The 16,382-nt window shown below is 39.3% G+C and overlaps 1 protein-coding gene across 1 annotated transcript in view; it reads left to right on the top strand.

The window, feature by feature from the left end:
• Positions 1-16,370, top strand: part of LOC125228662 — a 47,113-nt gene extending 30,743 nt beyond the window's left edge. Inside the window, 10 exon segments of the mRNA XM_048133317.1 lie at positions 915-991; positions 1,238-1,316; positions 2,154-2,247; positions 2,425-2,498; positions 2,702-2,819; positions 4,022-4,134; positions 4,794-4,891; positions 14,113-14,596; positions 14,599-15,384; positions 15,956-16,370. Coding sequence (XP_047989274.1) covers positions 915-991; positions 1,238-1,316; positions 2,154-2,247; positions 2,425-2,498; positions 2,702-2,819; positions 4,022-4,134; positions 4,794-4,891; positions 14,113-14,596; positions 14,599-15,384; positions 15,956-16,051 — 2,019 coding nt within the window. The 3' untranslated portion in view covers positions 16,052-16,370.
• Positions 16,371-16,382: the final 12 nt, after the last annotated feature.

The raw sequence follows: 16,382 nt of genomic DNA, 5'->3' as shown, positions 1-16,382 counted from the left end.
CTTTTAACAGAGCCTACTTCGGTCAACATGTTTTTTTTGTGGATAGATGTTACTTTAACCTGGAAGATGTATAATAGTATTTTATGCAACTGGTAGTTAAAAGAGGTCAAAAAAGGTGAGTGCCGTGGGTAACAATTTGAGGCGAAGCCGAAAATTGTTAATAAAGACGCCACGAGCATCTTTTGACTCAGTTAAACACCGTTGCATACAATACTTTTTCTACGACCAAGCACTTACTTTGAAAGAAAATTATAAATTCAACAAATACCCACTTTCAGTCATCTTAGTTATCTAGTGGACCGCCTACCATTTTGAATATACAGTTTGAGTGCAAACATGAAAATAAAACTGTCTATGATATGGTTCTTTGAAGCCTGGCCACTAAGACGAATCGAGCCGAGTTGAATCGAGTTCTCATACATTTGAATGCGATTCGACGCGTCGCTAATGAACGCAGCAGAAAACGAAGGAGTCTCGACTCTGCGAATGCCAGGCTTTATCTGACATTCTAAGGTTGGCAACAATGTATTTCATACAATATTTTAATTTTCTACGATGAAGTGATTGGTTTGTTAAGTTGGTAGCAATGTGTTACAGAACTTTAACAGCGATATCGTGCTACTGCTACAAAATGTTTTCAGGGTATAGACTAGATAGACTTGTCCTGACATCTTTTATCTAGGGTTTTAAAGTTCTATGCACGACCTTGTAACTCACGAATACTACGGGAGTAGAAAAAATGCTTTTTTATACCACGTCGGTGGCAAACGGGCATACAGTCCGTTTGATGGAAAGCGGTCACCGTAACCTACGGATGCCTGCACATGCGCGTTGCCGACCCATTAGAAACTTGTACATTCTTTTTTTGAAGAATCCCATACTGTAAATAATAGAAATTTATATATATGTTGTAGATTTTTCCGCAGGGCGGGCTGAGCTCCACCACGCTGCCGTCGCGCCGCGCCAGCGCCTGCTGCAGCGACAGCGACAGGTAACACACACACACACACACACGATTGTTCGATTGGCAACTGTACATTTGACATAGATGGCGTCTTCATAGCTCGATTTTTTTTTTTTATTCAACACAATTCTCTAGATTGAAATATATCAAATGCCAAGCACATGCGGTCCTTACTCTTTAATTTCATTTGAATTCATTCATTTGATGGAGTGGAATTTCTTGCCGGCGGCGGCGGCGAATTCTTCTAATACTAATATTATTACTTCCTAACAGCGCATCGCGGACCAAATCTAACCAGAGGAGTCGAGCTCGTCGAAGGCAAACACAAGATCGATTGTCCGAAGATAACAATGTAAGTTACTTTTAATTTTCTAACTTCTACCAAAGACCTATATAACTTCGTATAGACAGATAAAGTCTAAGAAAAAAACGTACCCCAAAACCATACAGAAAAAGGTACGGTGAGCTAGATGGCGATACACCTTTGGGGTACGCTCGGCTAGGTGGCGCTAATATTAATATTTAACATTTTAAAACATATCAAGCTAAGAATATGAGCCAAATTGTCAAAACTGAGGTTCAAAAGTTTTAAGCCTGTGTCGAGAGATGGCAGTCTATACACTGTGATTACACATTTTACTTTGATAGTAACTCTCTTTAATATTCTATCCTCTTTGCTTCTACTATAGCTGGTCCACATAGGGCGAGGCGGGCATTTTCGCGAAAAAAGATTCAAAAACTTTTTTCTAAAATAGGTAAATTTAATGTTTTTCCTACTCAGAATTTTTCGATCCTACAAGGTAAAAAAAGCGTCCCAAATTTAATTTTTCCACTTCGTTACCATTTTTCAAACACTTTGTACAACGGTTAGAAAGTGGAAAGTATGCAAAATAATAGACAATTTTGGGACCATTTTTTTGTCTCTTGTTTTTCGCTCTAGATCGAAGAGCTCGTGATTCTGAGTAGGAAAAACGTAAATTTACCTACCTTAGAAAAAAAAAATTGGTGATTGTTCTCGCGAAAATGCCCAGGCACTTCCCGAGGTAGTGTAATCGCGCGGTAAATCTACAATGACAGACGTGCCTCGGCCGAGACAAACCGTGTGTGCTGCCTCAGCCGAGGCACCTCTACACTGAACGTTGGCCTCGCTCTGTGTGGCCTTGGCTAATCGACATTAATTTGTGTCCAGGTACCACAGTCCAACACCTCGAGCCATTCGATGCGGCACGAGCCGAGGCCGGAGCCGTCAAACATCAACATGGTCCCGCCTATTGCTCAAAATGGTGTGTATATTATTTTGTATGAAATGAATAGCGTTCATAATTTTAGATCTTACAAGAGATTTTTGAGAGCCTATTTTGCTGGTGTCCGATCCGATGCTAAAAAATGTGCAAAACTATTTATCTGCGTATATATCATCACAAGAGGTTTTTTCATTTCGCTTTTCTGTTTGCTTTCAGTTGACAACCCTATCAACATGCCGTACCCGCACATGCCACCGCCATATTGGAATAACACGAATAAAACTAATCAGGTAAACAAACCTATTAGAAAAACTTTTTTTAACCTGCAATTAATGCATTTAAGTATGACAGTGCAAAATTATGATGATATGGAGCTGATCTGTCGACGGAAACTAGTGGCTATGTGATAAATAACGGTTTCTAATATTATTTGCCTGATGAATGAAAAATACATTCAGCGAATGAATTTGTCAAAAAACGTTTTGTTGGACAGGATATGCGCACGAACCAGTTCACACAGAACAGCCACTCCCAGACTATGGAGCGGTTGATGGGCACACCACATATGTCTTTCCCGCCCTCCATGCCTTACAATATGATGATGCCTTATGGTGAGCTCATAATCATTGTTTTTTTTTTTTTTCATAACAGAATAAATATAAGACAGCATGCTTTCTCTAGTAAAGAACGATTGTATCTCTCCGCAAAGCCATTGCATTCTGGGCTTAACCTAATTAAACTTCAACATAGATAGCTAATGAGGGTCAATCGAAAAATATTATTAATAATTTGATTTCATATACGATATGTCAATGATGTAACATAGAAAACCCCACAAAACGATTGCAGCATCAGTCGTGGACTTAGCGAATATAATACATATACTATTTCGGCCACAGCGACTGTGTGCTCTGGAGTAGGCATTTTTGTCATGCAAGATCACTCTTCGGTGTGGCTTTCGAGTACCCACGCGTGTCACCTAAGGTAGGTTTATCTCATTCCAGTTCCTTTTGGTCACGTGAGCTCAACTCCTACATACTGCAACTGAGCGTGTGTATGTGGCAGTGTAATTGAGCCTTAACCCTTAAATACATGAATTTTTCTTTTAACGAGATATTAACATATGTGATAGACAATGGTTTTCTGACTCTGGGAAAAATAATAAAAAAATATTTAAGACCGATTTTTATACTAAAAGTTAAATAGGCCAAATCATATTTATATAAATATATCGTAATTGGTAAGTTTTATTAAAAAAAATTACTACTATTAAAAAGGTACACTATTTGTGAAACCTTTGTGATAAAATGTTTAAACATAAACTAATTACTAACTCCGAAAAAACCAGCCTAAATCACATACTAAAAATTGCCATTGTCCTGTTTTTTCACACTTTTCCGACATTTCATCGTAATCCTTAAATAATAAATCATTATATTATTTAATTTATTTAATTGTATATTAAATAATAATAAATAATGAATACATACATACATACAATCACGCCTGTATCCCATAAAGGGGTAGGCAGAACACATGAAACTACTAAAGCTTCAGTGCCACTCTTGGCAAATAAGGGGTTGAAAGAAACTGTGACATTGCAGTGACAGGTTGCCAGCCTCTCGCCTACGCCACAATTTAACCCATATCCCATAGTCGCCTTCTACGACACCCACGGGAAGAAATAATGAATAATAATTAAGCAATAAATGTGATTTTGGATAGCTACATATCGAGCCACGGGCCATCAAATATATGATGCATATATACATCACCATTCATTTAAGGGTTAAAGCTTATGTGTATACGGCAGGTGGCATGGTGGCTGGGTGCGGGTGCGGCTGCGGCGTGTGGGGCGCGTGGTGCTGGCAACAGCTGCTGCTCCAGCAGCGCGAGCTGCACGCGCTCAGGGACCACCTCTCTCTCGTGAGTATACTCGCCTACAGCCTCACAAAAAAATCTGAGGGCTGTTGAACCTATTTGCGAACCTTTTTATATAAAAGGAAAAAATTGAAAAATGTACGCTTCCGGCGGGACTTAAACCCGCATCAGCCGCAGTCTAAGCGGCCGCTCTTAACCAATTAAGCTACAGAAACACCCCATTTTTACAAGCTTTTATTTAGTATGAATTGGCAGTACGTTAGTGACGTCAACACGTGAAGTTAAGTTTGATGCGGTCTACGGTTTCACGATTACCTATGAGATACCTATTTGGACTCATGCTTTAAATCACGTGACAATGCAAAACTTGAAGTATTACAAGCGGACGTTTCCGCTTGATGGAGCAGAAAGGTACAACGTTTCAAGGACCTCAATGTCTTAAATCGAAACGCCATTTCGAGAACCCATCATGTGACGTCAAAAGGGTGTCTTTTTGAAACGTCTCGGAGAACAGTAGATGACTGTTGAAAGTAAAAACAGCATTCTCGCATCAAAAGCAGGTTTTGCCAAAAATAAAATTGAAAATAAAAATCTTTGAGTTAGTATCAAAAAACTTGAAGTATCGTAAGTCGAACGTTTCCGAAATGTTACAAAATTGATCTATTTACCTTATCTTGAATAATCTATAAATATTTATTACGCAGCTTGAGGAACGTTGGCGCGTCGAGACTGCTTCACACACGCTGAACAACCAGGTGGCTCCGGGCAACCGCGCCAACAACTATTGGGATAACTTTAGAAGGTAAGTGTCGTTTAAATTATAAATTACTCCCTTATTCATAAACCTTTACTATAACTTAATAATCCGCTAATAATCGTTTGTCCCTTTCCGAAGTATTTGTATGATGGAAAGGGACAAACTATGATTGTCAACTTTAGTAAACGTTTATGAGTAAAGGAGAGTTAGCCGAAGCCATGATATCTAAGACCCTCATGTCAAAACATGAATACAAAAGTCAAAAAGCTCACTCGCTCTTACGTCATCTCGCATACGATTGCAATTCAGGTTCATTTTTCTCACAAATCGATAAAGTTTTCCATTCTACCATTTTAAAATACTTCCAGAATGTCGGTTGCAGTACGTTGTATGTTTTTCATGGGTGTAACGGGTGGCGTTGTGGAAACTACAAATTTCCTGCAATTTTTTTTTCAGGATTGAATAGGCTAAATTCTGAATTTAAAGAACTCAAACACACTAAGATCTGTAAGATTCAGGGCTTCTATAATATTTATGTAAACAGATAATACAAAATAATCATGTATTTAGTTCACTTTCATATCTACGTAAGTTTATGATATTATTTTTTTCTTTTCAGATACTAGATTTGATCATAGACTACTTATTTATTAGATCTTAGTTATAGTTCAGTAATGTTTTAGTAGGTAGGTATATCGACATTGGTGAGAATAGTGTTTTATGATTTGACTTTTTTAAAGTTTGCAGTTTTTTTTAAACCTCTGTATATATTTTTGATATGCTATTATTGAATTTTTAAGCAAACACTAACTTTTATCTATTGCTAATAAGAGCCATCCCACACTTTTAATTTAGCGGTAGGTACAATCATAGACTAAACTAAATAAAGGAAGACGTGTAACTCAGTACATCGTTTTATATGTTTGACTCGTAAAACAATAGATGGCATTACTATACTCTCGCGACAAATGGTATTGTTCAATTCACGAAATAATTTCATTTAAATGACCTAAGTCGTATTATTTCAAAATTTGGAACATGATCGTACAACATTATCACTATATAACACCGAAATTAACAAAAACAATTAAGTCATTTTTTACCAATCGGGTACTTGAATCAGATTCAATTCATGGGAAGTGTTTTGTACGTTTGATGACTAATAGCAAACATTATAATCCGGTAGATGGCGCGTATGCAAGATGCACAAAACTGCATGCTAACCAAAATTGCCATATTGAAGATAACAGTTTTAGTATTTGTTTTGAGTTTTTAGTAATATATTATTCCAAGATACCTTGATTATTCTAAATTACCTTGGACGTACATTCCAGAATAGGCAAAATATGCTACGTAAAATATTACAACACTAAGTGCGTTTTCACATTATTCGATCAGATATCGGATGTAGGAAGGATTTCAAAGGCGAAAATCGAAAAAAGGCGGCTTAAATATATGGGATATCGGTCCTACATCTGATATCGGATCGGATAATGTGAAAACGCACTAAGACGGAAGTATTATTTTCTGATTATTTAATTTTTATTGCATTACATTACAAACAAGCATACGGCCCGCCTGATGTAAAGCGGTCACCGTAACCTATGGACGCCTGCAACTCAAACAGTGTCAAAAGCGCGTTGCCACCCTATTAGAAACATGTACACTCCCTTTTGCTGTGTTAAGTACACAGCAAAAAGGAATGTACAAGTTCTAAGGAGGGTTCGGGTAGCCGACGACTCAAAGGACAATAGACGGAACAAGTTAGTTCCGTAAGTGCTCCCGTCATCAACACACCGCACCCTCGTTGAGCTCTGGCACCCTTACTCACCGGCAGGAACACAACACTATGAGTAGGGTCTAGTGCTATTATTTATTTGGGGTATTTTTTACATATCGAATATTAATGGGGAATAAAACAATATATTTGTGGGATATTGTTATGCCTCGAATGAAAACCCAGCAATAAACAATGAGTAACTTTTAATTAAGCAGCAAATAAGAAATTAACAGATTTTACTAAATTCTTTCACGTTCGAACGCTCATCGTTCAAAACTATTCTCCCATCGCCTTTCACACCTACTGTCATTCTACTATAATACAACGTTCTGTTTCACGCCATCACCTTACGTTCCGATCCCACATTCTCGGCTGTCCTGCTCTCATATCTGCCCTCAGATGGGCATTTCTCAGTGTTTAAATTTTTTTGTTTTCGATGGCAACAGTTTTACATGAATCCTGTAAGAGTCACATGAAATCCTGTCAATTTAAATAGAAGTCGCGGATTTGTACCAGAAACAAAGAAAACTCATTAGGCTTGTGTCGTTCACGAACTATGAACTGTTAGGAATAAAATCCCATCAATGACTGAAATGAACTGAATCTTTCCGTGGTCTGAGAATCGGTCTTTGCTCATTTAGTTCAGTATAGGATCGGCGAGCGCGAGCGGTTTGGATCGAGAACGAATGTGTGACTGCGCCGACCGAGAGCGAGAGCTACTTAGCAGAGCAACAAAAAAAGTCAAGTTTTCATATTAAACTTCGGTTACTTACAACCTTTCGGCCCGGAATGTTACTATCTGTGGACTATTCGTATCATTTTGACACTATTCGGTCCCATTCGTTCTGATCTTTCCGACCGCAGTGGTCGCTGGTCTGGCTGAACTAAATGAGCAAAAGACCTAAAAGAGCGAACTAGTTCGTGGGAGCGATTGAACGAGATCGGAGCGCTCCGATCAACGAACGAAACTGCACAAGCCTAAAACTCATGGTTCGGGTACTAATGCTGCCACCGAAATCAAAAAAGTTGAAACACTCTGAGAAATGCCCAGATATACTTCAACGTTCATTCATCTAACTACATCTCATTCATTCAACATTACATTTCAACATAAATTGAAAAACATCCGACAATATAAGCATTAGATATAAAAACAACTTTTAGCATTTTACAACACAACAACATTTTAAATATTCACCAAACTTACTAAACTTAATAAAGTAACAAATCAAGTTAACTTTTAGGCACCAAGAATTTCTTACACGAGATAAAGTTTCATCTTCACAGTACTTCTGAAAGCTCTTTTCTTTAATGCTTTACCTCGGGCAAAGGTAATATGTATAGGGTCACCAAACGTCTGCCGCTGCAACTGCCACTTGCTAATCACCTCTGCTCTAGATGTCGACTTCATCGGGTAGGGCCACACACACTTGGTGAACGCATCAACAACTGTAATTGTGTGATCGTAGGGCTTCTTCGTCTCAGTGAATGCCCTTTTCCTCATTCTCATAGCAAAATGACCATTACTATGCACCTTATATGCAACTTCCTTCCCCATTACCTTAGGCACCACCGTTTGCTGTTGGTCTCCTTTGTTTGGCATGCCATTTTCCAAACACAAGTCATTATAGTCACCATCTTTCAAAACTTAATTATTAATTAAGTAATTTATCTATGCCTATATTTGACATCTTAGCTGTGTAATTTATAAAATGTAATAAATTGACTCAATCCTTGTGTATATTTGTAATGAATTATTGTGTAACAAATTATATTGACATTTTATTGTACATACTTTAAATAATTGTTAAATATTGCATGCCTTGCTTGGTAGAACATAAGAACTGCTTTTCAATGTTATCATCTTATGTAATCTCACTATGTTCTTGCAATAAACGATTGACTATTGGCTATAAAATCAGCTGTTTAGTCGCATTGAGCTCTTCATTTCGCCACAGGGATAATTATCATCTTTCAGAGTGATCTTGAGCTCGATCGGCGCTTCCTTAGTCTGCATACTCGACAACCAAATGCTCGACGTTTTCCTAACAGTACCATCGCGATCAGAAACAGTGAAGTTCTCACTCACGCAATCCACTTTAAATTCGTCGAAAGAGTTTTTGTTGATTAGGTTATATCCACTGCCAGAGTCTATTAACGCCTGCGTTTCTACGTCACATAAACTTTAAAGGTTTTTTTAGTAGTTTTCGTCTTCATATCATCTACATTATCGTATTAAGTATTTTGTTGCAATGTTTACATCGTGCCGACAACTGTTTCCGCCATGTTGACAGCTGTCTCGTCATTGGCCAATATTCCAATCATGACCGCTTGTCGACGAATATCTGTCGCCGCGGACTGCTTTACCGATGGAGCCGCTTGCTAATTCGCCTTTTCTCCCGAGCCATAGGTGCAACACTGCTTTACCGACGGATCTGCGCAACCAGCATGGTCGCGCGATAGACGATAAAATATCAGGCCGTCCCTATCGCACTTACATATAGTGCGATTGGGACGGCCTGCTATTTTATCACTTATCGAGCGACCATAATTGCTTGCCAGGTCTTCGAAGGACACTCGCTGAGTCGCTGCTTATATGGTCATAATAGACGGAGAGCTGGCAGAGTTTTGGAGTAGGTCCTTGAGGCAACCTGGAAAGGTGCTCAGAACATCAGGTCTGCAAGTCTGGCTTTATCGAGCTATAAATTTTTAAAGATTTAATTTTTTGAGGCCCAAAAAAGGTGTTTGAGGCAACCAGGAATTATTAAAAAGTGAAATTAGAGTTCCTCAGAATAGTCATACTTGTTATGGAGAATTTTTGGCCAAAAGCTGCACTTTTGGAAGGAAGCAAGCCGCTTTGCATGGTGATAGTAGACATCATAGTAAACGATTTTTTCCGAGGATATCGAAATTTCATCCCTTAGGAAGCCGAGCGTAGCGAGGTGTTTTATGAAAATGAAAAAAATTCTATCTTTTTATTGTATCGTCCGATTTTGACAAAACGTATCTCAAATGAAAGGTATTGATTTGTGTAATTTAAAAAAAATACAAGAAAAAAAAATTGAAAGAAAAGTAAGAAAAAATAAAAACAGTAAATTTACGTCTCGCACTGAATAACTTCAAAGAATGACAGACAAAATGTACAATGTCGATATACGAGTTTTTTCTAATCGAAGATGGATAAATTTTTAGTTGAAAACTGAAGACCGCATCGAAATCAGATTAGCATTTTTTATGATACAAGTTGCCAAAGTTGGGAAAGATCGTTTTATATGGCCACTTTGAAATTCCTTTGCCAGAAAGTCAGAAATAATATGTTTTTCTGACACAGAAAAATACATAGTAACAGTACACATCAAAATAAAATTAAAAATTCCGAGGATATTATAATTTCATCCCTTAGAACGACGAGCGTAGCGAGGTCGGTTACGAAAACCGAAAAAAAAATCTAATTTTTTTGTACGTCGTCCGATTTTGACAAAACATGTTTCATTTGAAAGGTATTGCTTTATGTAACTTAAAAAAAATATTGAAAAAAATTGGAAAAAAAAATGTAAGATTTAAAAAAAAAAACCTTAATTTTCGTATCACACTGAATAACCGCAAAAAACGGTAGACACGGTGTATAATTTCGATATATGATTTTTTTAAATTAAAGACAAATAAATGCATGATTATAAACTAAAAACCGAATCGAAATCGAATCAGTAGTTTTTAAGATGCAAGTTGTCAAAGTTGGCTTAGTTTGTTTATATGGTCGCTTATAAATTCCTTAGCCAGAAAGTCAGAAACATTATATTTTTCTTACAGTTAAAAGTGTGCATAGGTAATAGACATCATTATAAACATTTTTTTACAAGGATATAAAAATTTCATTTCATTTTTTTCCCAATTTTTTTCAATATTTTTTTTTAAGTTACATAAAGCAATACCTTTCAAATGAAACATGTTTTGTCAAAATCGGACGACGTAAAAAAAAGAGATTTTTTTCGACCTCGCTGCGCTCGTCGTTCTAAGGGATGAAATTATAATATCCTTGGAATTTTTAATTCTATTTTGATGTGTACTGTTACTATGTATTTTTCTGTGTCAGAAAAACATATTATTTCTGACTTTCTGGCATAGGAATTTCAAAGTGGCCATATAAAGCGATCTTTCCCAACTTTGGCAACTTGTATCTTAAAAAATGCTACTCCGATTTCAATGTGGTCTTCAGTTTTCAACTACAAATTTATCTGTCTTTGATTTAAAAAAACTCGCATATCGACATTGTACATTTTGTCTGTCATTCTTTGAAGTTATTCAGTGCGAGACGTAAATTTACTTTTTTTTTAATTTTTTTCTTACTTTTCTTTCAAAAATTTTTTCTTTGTATTTTTTTTAATTACACAAATTAATACCTTTCATTTGAGATACGTTTTGTCAAAATCGGACTACACAATAAAAAGATAGAATTTTTTTAATTTTCATAAAACACCTCGCTACGCTCGGCTTCCTAAGGGATGAAATTTCAATATCCTCGGAAAAAATCGTTTACTATGATGTCTACTATCACCATGCAAAGCGGCTTGCTTCCATCCAAAAGTGCAGCTTTTTTTTCATAACGTATGACTAGAAGTCGCATGGTATTTATGCCAGATCATTTGGCCGGGTCCTTCACCGTGCCAGAACAGTGCAAAGTGGTAAAAAAAGAACCAAAAATGGTTCTAGAGGCAATCTGTCATTTTTACCAGTAAAAGATGAGGGTCTAAATAGCCATGGAAAAATAATGCCATGACATGAGGTGGGTTCCGTACCCTACCATTCGATCTTGAAAGTAATTTTTTTAGTTTTTCGTAAATAACTCGTAAACGGTGGCCCACAGCAAAAAATATATATGTTTAACAGAAAATATCTACATAAAATATCCTACAAGAAAGGTTATGTACGTTTTTTCGATATGATCAATATACATATAGAATAGAATAGAATAGAAATATTTTTTCCCCTCACTAGCTCGGAAACACGTGTTTTGTCCTTTAATACCAGCGGGTAAAAACGCATTTTATCCACTAGTGGGTAAAGTAATTTGACCTTGAATAAAGTCAAATAAACTGCTTTAAAATTGATAAAAGCAGGTGAATCTGGTAATAAAGATGATTTACCACCTGTGGAACTACTGGAAGCAGTGATAAACGCATTTTTTTGCCTTGTAGTTTCCTCGCTATAGTGAGGGGAAAAGTTTTGTGTTACACTCGGGTGCAAATGTATTTTACTTCTCGTGTGTTAAAAAACTCGCAAGTTCAGGATTCTACTCTCGAACCACTCGCTTCGCTCGTGGTTCACCTATAGAATCCTTACACTCGCTCGTTTTTCAACTCCACACTCGGCGTTAAACTCGGTGTTGGTCATGATTAGAGAAGCATCTGAGCACCTTTCCAGGTTGCCTCATGGACCTACTCCAAAATCCTGCCAGCTCTTGGACCATAATCATTGCAAAAAAACACTTCAGTCCTTTAGTACATGATCCTCTTGACACGGCGGCAAGTGATTGGAGAGTCGAGTAGGTAGATAAGATAGGTACTTCCCTATGGGCCTATCGGTTTTATAAACACACATACAACAAGTAGGCGCGAAAAATTTATACTTACTTTTCTATGATTCAAATTCACATCATATTTTATTTTTCTAATATTCAACTAGGTAGATAAAAAAAGTGAAAAACAACAACATAATTATTTTTAAACAAATTTAAAAAAAAAACGGAGCTGGGTCTCGAACCTGAGATCTCAAAAATGCAAGTCAAATACTCTAACCCCTGAGCCAAAAAACGAGGTGCCGCCGCCTCGAAATATTGAATCATATTCAGTTATGGTTACTCGGCAATGTAATTAATTATTATCTCACTAGACGGCACTTTTAAACATTGAAAATAGCGCCATCTGTAAATAACTCGAAAACTAAGAGGTACCAGCGACGATAACTCGCGTTTAAGTAGGCCATGTAGCGATGTACTGAGTTACCAATCTTTCTTGATTTATCTATGGTACAATTAATTGTACAATGGTTAAACGTAATGCAGTGCAAAGTTACTGAGACTTCAGTTTTGAGGGAGAATGCCACTACTTTTAACCCTTAAATGCATGACCTTGATAAAGATTCAAATTTGAATTTTGACATGCTGCCAATAGAGTCAAAAATGCATGATGCATATATAAGGTCCTAATTTATTAGATGCAGATATTTTTACAGCTGATAGTACTCTGTCTCTGGAGTATATTAAACCGTGAAACATTATAGCTTTTACGATGTTTTTTTGGAGAAAACGGAAAAACAAATTTGCTACGTAAAAACACCCTGTTTATGTGATTATTAAATGAAAACTCATTGAACAGATTCTAGTACCTCTTTTACGTACCACTTAACTGTAACTGGCCACTTCAATGACATGTGCAGTTTTCCCGCCGAACCTTTACGACATTTACAACAAACAATTGTTGACATGACAGACAGTGTTATTGTGACATGTAATAATGCACATGATGATTTTTTTTTAGACGAAATTATAATTAATTTTTTTGTTAGGAAAATGAAATCAAAAAAGTTACATGAAAAGATTTCTTAATTTATATTTAAAGTTAATTATTTTAATGTAAAGTATCATGTGTTAAAATATCTGCAACTAATAAATTAGGACCTTATATACATAACTATGCAATTTTAAGGGTTAAGTTTATAAAATGTGTAATCTAAATCTGAAAAAAAAAAGATTGATGTCAACATTAGGAAGACGCTAGCGTGGATTGGCTCTGACGTTACTGTCACCCTTTTACAATCGGTATAAAGCTACTAACATGTTTTACCCAAAAATGTAAATATTTATTCAGCTTCGATGATTTATGTGTTCTCTTTTATTGAAAGTCCAATCGAATACCTTTAATTTTCTCGACGTGTCGTGTGGTCTCTGGGTGTATTGTATGGTTGAAATAGCGTTAATGTCGGTTTATCCAGGGATTCCAGGGAGCAGGAACGTGAGGCAGTAGTGGTCAGTGATAGATCAGTGCTAAAATAAAAACTAAGTTAGACTGTATTTTCGCTATTTCCTATCTTGCCTTCTTGTGAAATGGGCAAAACTGTGACCGACAATGTGATAGTTGTTTGAGAACAATAAAGATGACCACTTTGTACCTACTAATACCTACTTACTAAAACCCTGTTTTGATTTTGGAAATGTACTAAAATTTTGATTCGTGTGCTGGCTGTTGCTTCTTTCTAGACTAGATTAACTTAATATTTTGGTTCAGTCAGTGTATATGACCTTCTATATCAGAGATGATAGTCGTATTTTCCACAACGATACCCATCTCATCCACCTGAGACACCTGAGTATATTCTGTTGAGAGGGTCGTGACCAAAATTGGGTTAGGTATGTAGAAGAAGGTCAGGGTACCATTTCGTTCTCTCTAATCTGTAAACGGATGTATCTCTAGCTCAGCAATGTTTGCAGTTACTCGCGGCAGAATCTGCTGTCGGCGAACAACAAGACCAACGCTGACGGGCACCTGGGCGGGCCGGCGACGCTGGCCGCGCCGCAGCCGCAGCCGCTCGCCTCGCGCAGCCACAACGCGCTGCGCCGCGCCCCGCCGCCGCCGCCGCTGTCGCCGCACCACAAGCGCAACGCCGCGCGCCCGCAGCCGCCCCGCGCGCCCGACGTGCTCAACCTGCACCACGAGCCCGAGCCCGCGCCCGCTCCCGCGCACGAGCCGCACGCCAACAACCTGCACGCCGCCGACAAGCGCAAGTCCTGCTCCAAGCTGCCCGCCAAGAACTCGCGCCCCGCGCCCGCCCCGAGCGCCAGCAACCTCGACTTCCGCGACAACCCCAACCTGGCCTCCGCGCGCCGAGACGTCGCCGACAAGGCCACCTCGAAACTGTTCGACCTGCTGCGCGAGAACGTCTACTCCGAGGTGACGACGCTCATCGGCGTCAACGAGAATCCCACCCGGACTTCCTCATCCAGCTGTTCAAGGAGCTGCAGCTGATCAGCTCGGACCCGCTGCGGCAGCGGGTGCTGCGCTCGATCCGCGCCGTCCTGGCGCAGTACGGCGCGGCGCCGGACACCCCGCCGGCCGAGCCGCACGAGCCGCGCGAGCCGCCCCGCGAGCCCCGCGAGCCACGCGAGCCAGCGCTCGGCGACGCCGACTCGGCGCAGGCGGGGGGATCGGCCGCCCCCCACTTCGACGACAATATTGTTCGCTTTCTGTTGTTAAAAAGCGAAGAAATATGCACCCCCGAGCTGCTAGACGCCCTCGCGACGAACGTGTTGAACGGGGGCCTCGACGGCCGCCGACCCCAGATCTCTAAAAAGAGGCTGCTCGAGTTCCTCTCCAAGTACGAGGGCATGAGCGTGTGCGGCGTGTCGAACGACATCATCGAGAGCCTGCCGCTAGTGTTGTCGGGCGGGGGAGGCGGGGGCGCGGCGGAGCCGGCGCTGCTGCAGGACGTGGCGGGCTCGCTGAACCTGTTCAGCGCGAGCGAGCCGGCGCTGCACGCGTGCCCGTACGACGTGTGGGCGGGGCACGTGCACGTGGACGTGGAGGGCGCGGAGCCGGCCGCGAGCGCGGACAAGGTGGACCTGCTGGACTGCTCGGAGATGCACAACGGCGACCTGGCCGAGGCGGACCAGACGTGCGAGCGCGAGCGCGGGCCCGAGGCGCGCGACCGCGACCAGGACGCGCTGCCCGACGTCGTCGACACGGAAGAGGCCGCGCCCGCTGAGGTAATGCGACAGGTGCTCTACTGTAGGTGCCTTCCCTTGATCAATTGTGCCAGTAGAACTGACAGCTGAGCTATCCTAATCCAATATTACCCCCTGCACTATTTACGCTCGATTGACGTTGTTTATACCCATTTTATAACCTTGCGAACCCGTTTCTATATCGTGTGCAGTTCTGCCGTATTTATCGGTCCTCCTATTTATCGCTTCCTCACTCTACACGTGTTCAAACTATGTAATCGTTAAATAATAAATTGACGTGAAACGATAAGATGCATTTTCACTTTACTATGTTTTATTTAACTTTGCTTGTGTCACGTCATCGTGTGTCACTTTCCAGTCTATAATAGTTGAATATTACTACTCAAAATGTTTGGAGGGTATGATTTGATGAAGAAAAAAAAACAACTCTCTCTTGATACAAATGTATTACAAATATCAGGTACATAATATCACAGTCGAGTGAAAACAGTGAAGTTAAATCTACAATAACATTTAGTTTGATGCCGTTACAGTTACAATGAATCTGTACGTCAAGTGGAGCACGTAACAGTTTGACGTATTTATATTAAAGGCTGATGCAGAATGGCTCGGGCTCGATCGCGTGCCAACAAGGCTGCATTTGGGAGAGTCATCTGAAAAACAGAAAGGTGATGTTAATATAATGTAAAAACGGAGCAAACACCCAAACTGCAAACCTCACGGTTCGCCTCGTGTTTGAGTGGCCCTGAAAAGAAAAGTCACAAGATTAGATCTTCTCTCTCCATCTGAAACAGAAAGATGAAACAAATGGAAATTAATAATATTTCTTCTTTTTCAGATTAAATCTCGAGCATCCCGTTGAATTACCGATTGCGTTTTATCGCGTGTAACGTTAGACTTGACTCTATCCATTTATTTAATTTCAATGATTCTATAATTTTAGAATATGCAAGTATTTTCAAAAGTATTGAATGTTTAGAACAATAAACAATTATTTACAAGTAAAATTTTTGTTTTTT

Source organism: Leguminivora glycinivorella, chromosome 8 (assembly GCF_023078275.1).
Source record: "Leguminivora glycinivorella isolate SPB_JAAS2020 chromosome 8, LegGlyc_1.1, whole genome shotgun sequence".
Classification (NCBI taxonomy): Eukaryota; Metazoa; Arthropoda; class Insecta; order Lepidoptera; family Tortricidae; genus Leguminivora; species Leguminivora glycinivorella.
Note: the sequence above shows the minus strand (reverse complement) of the source record. Positions and strands in the feature narration are given on the sequence as shown.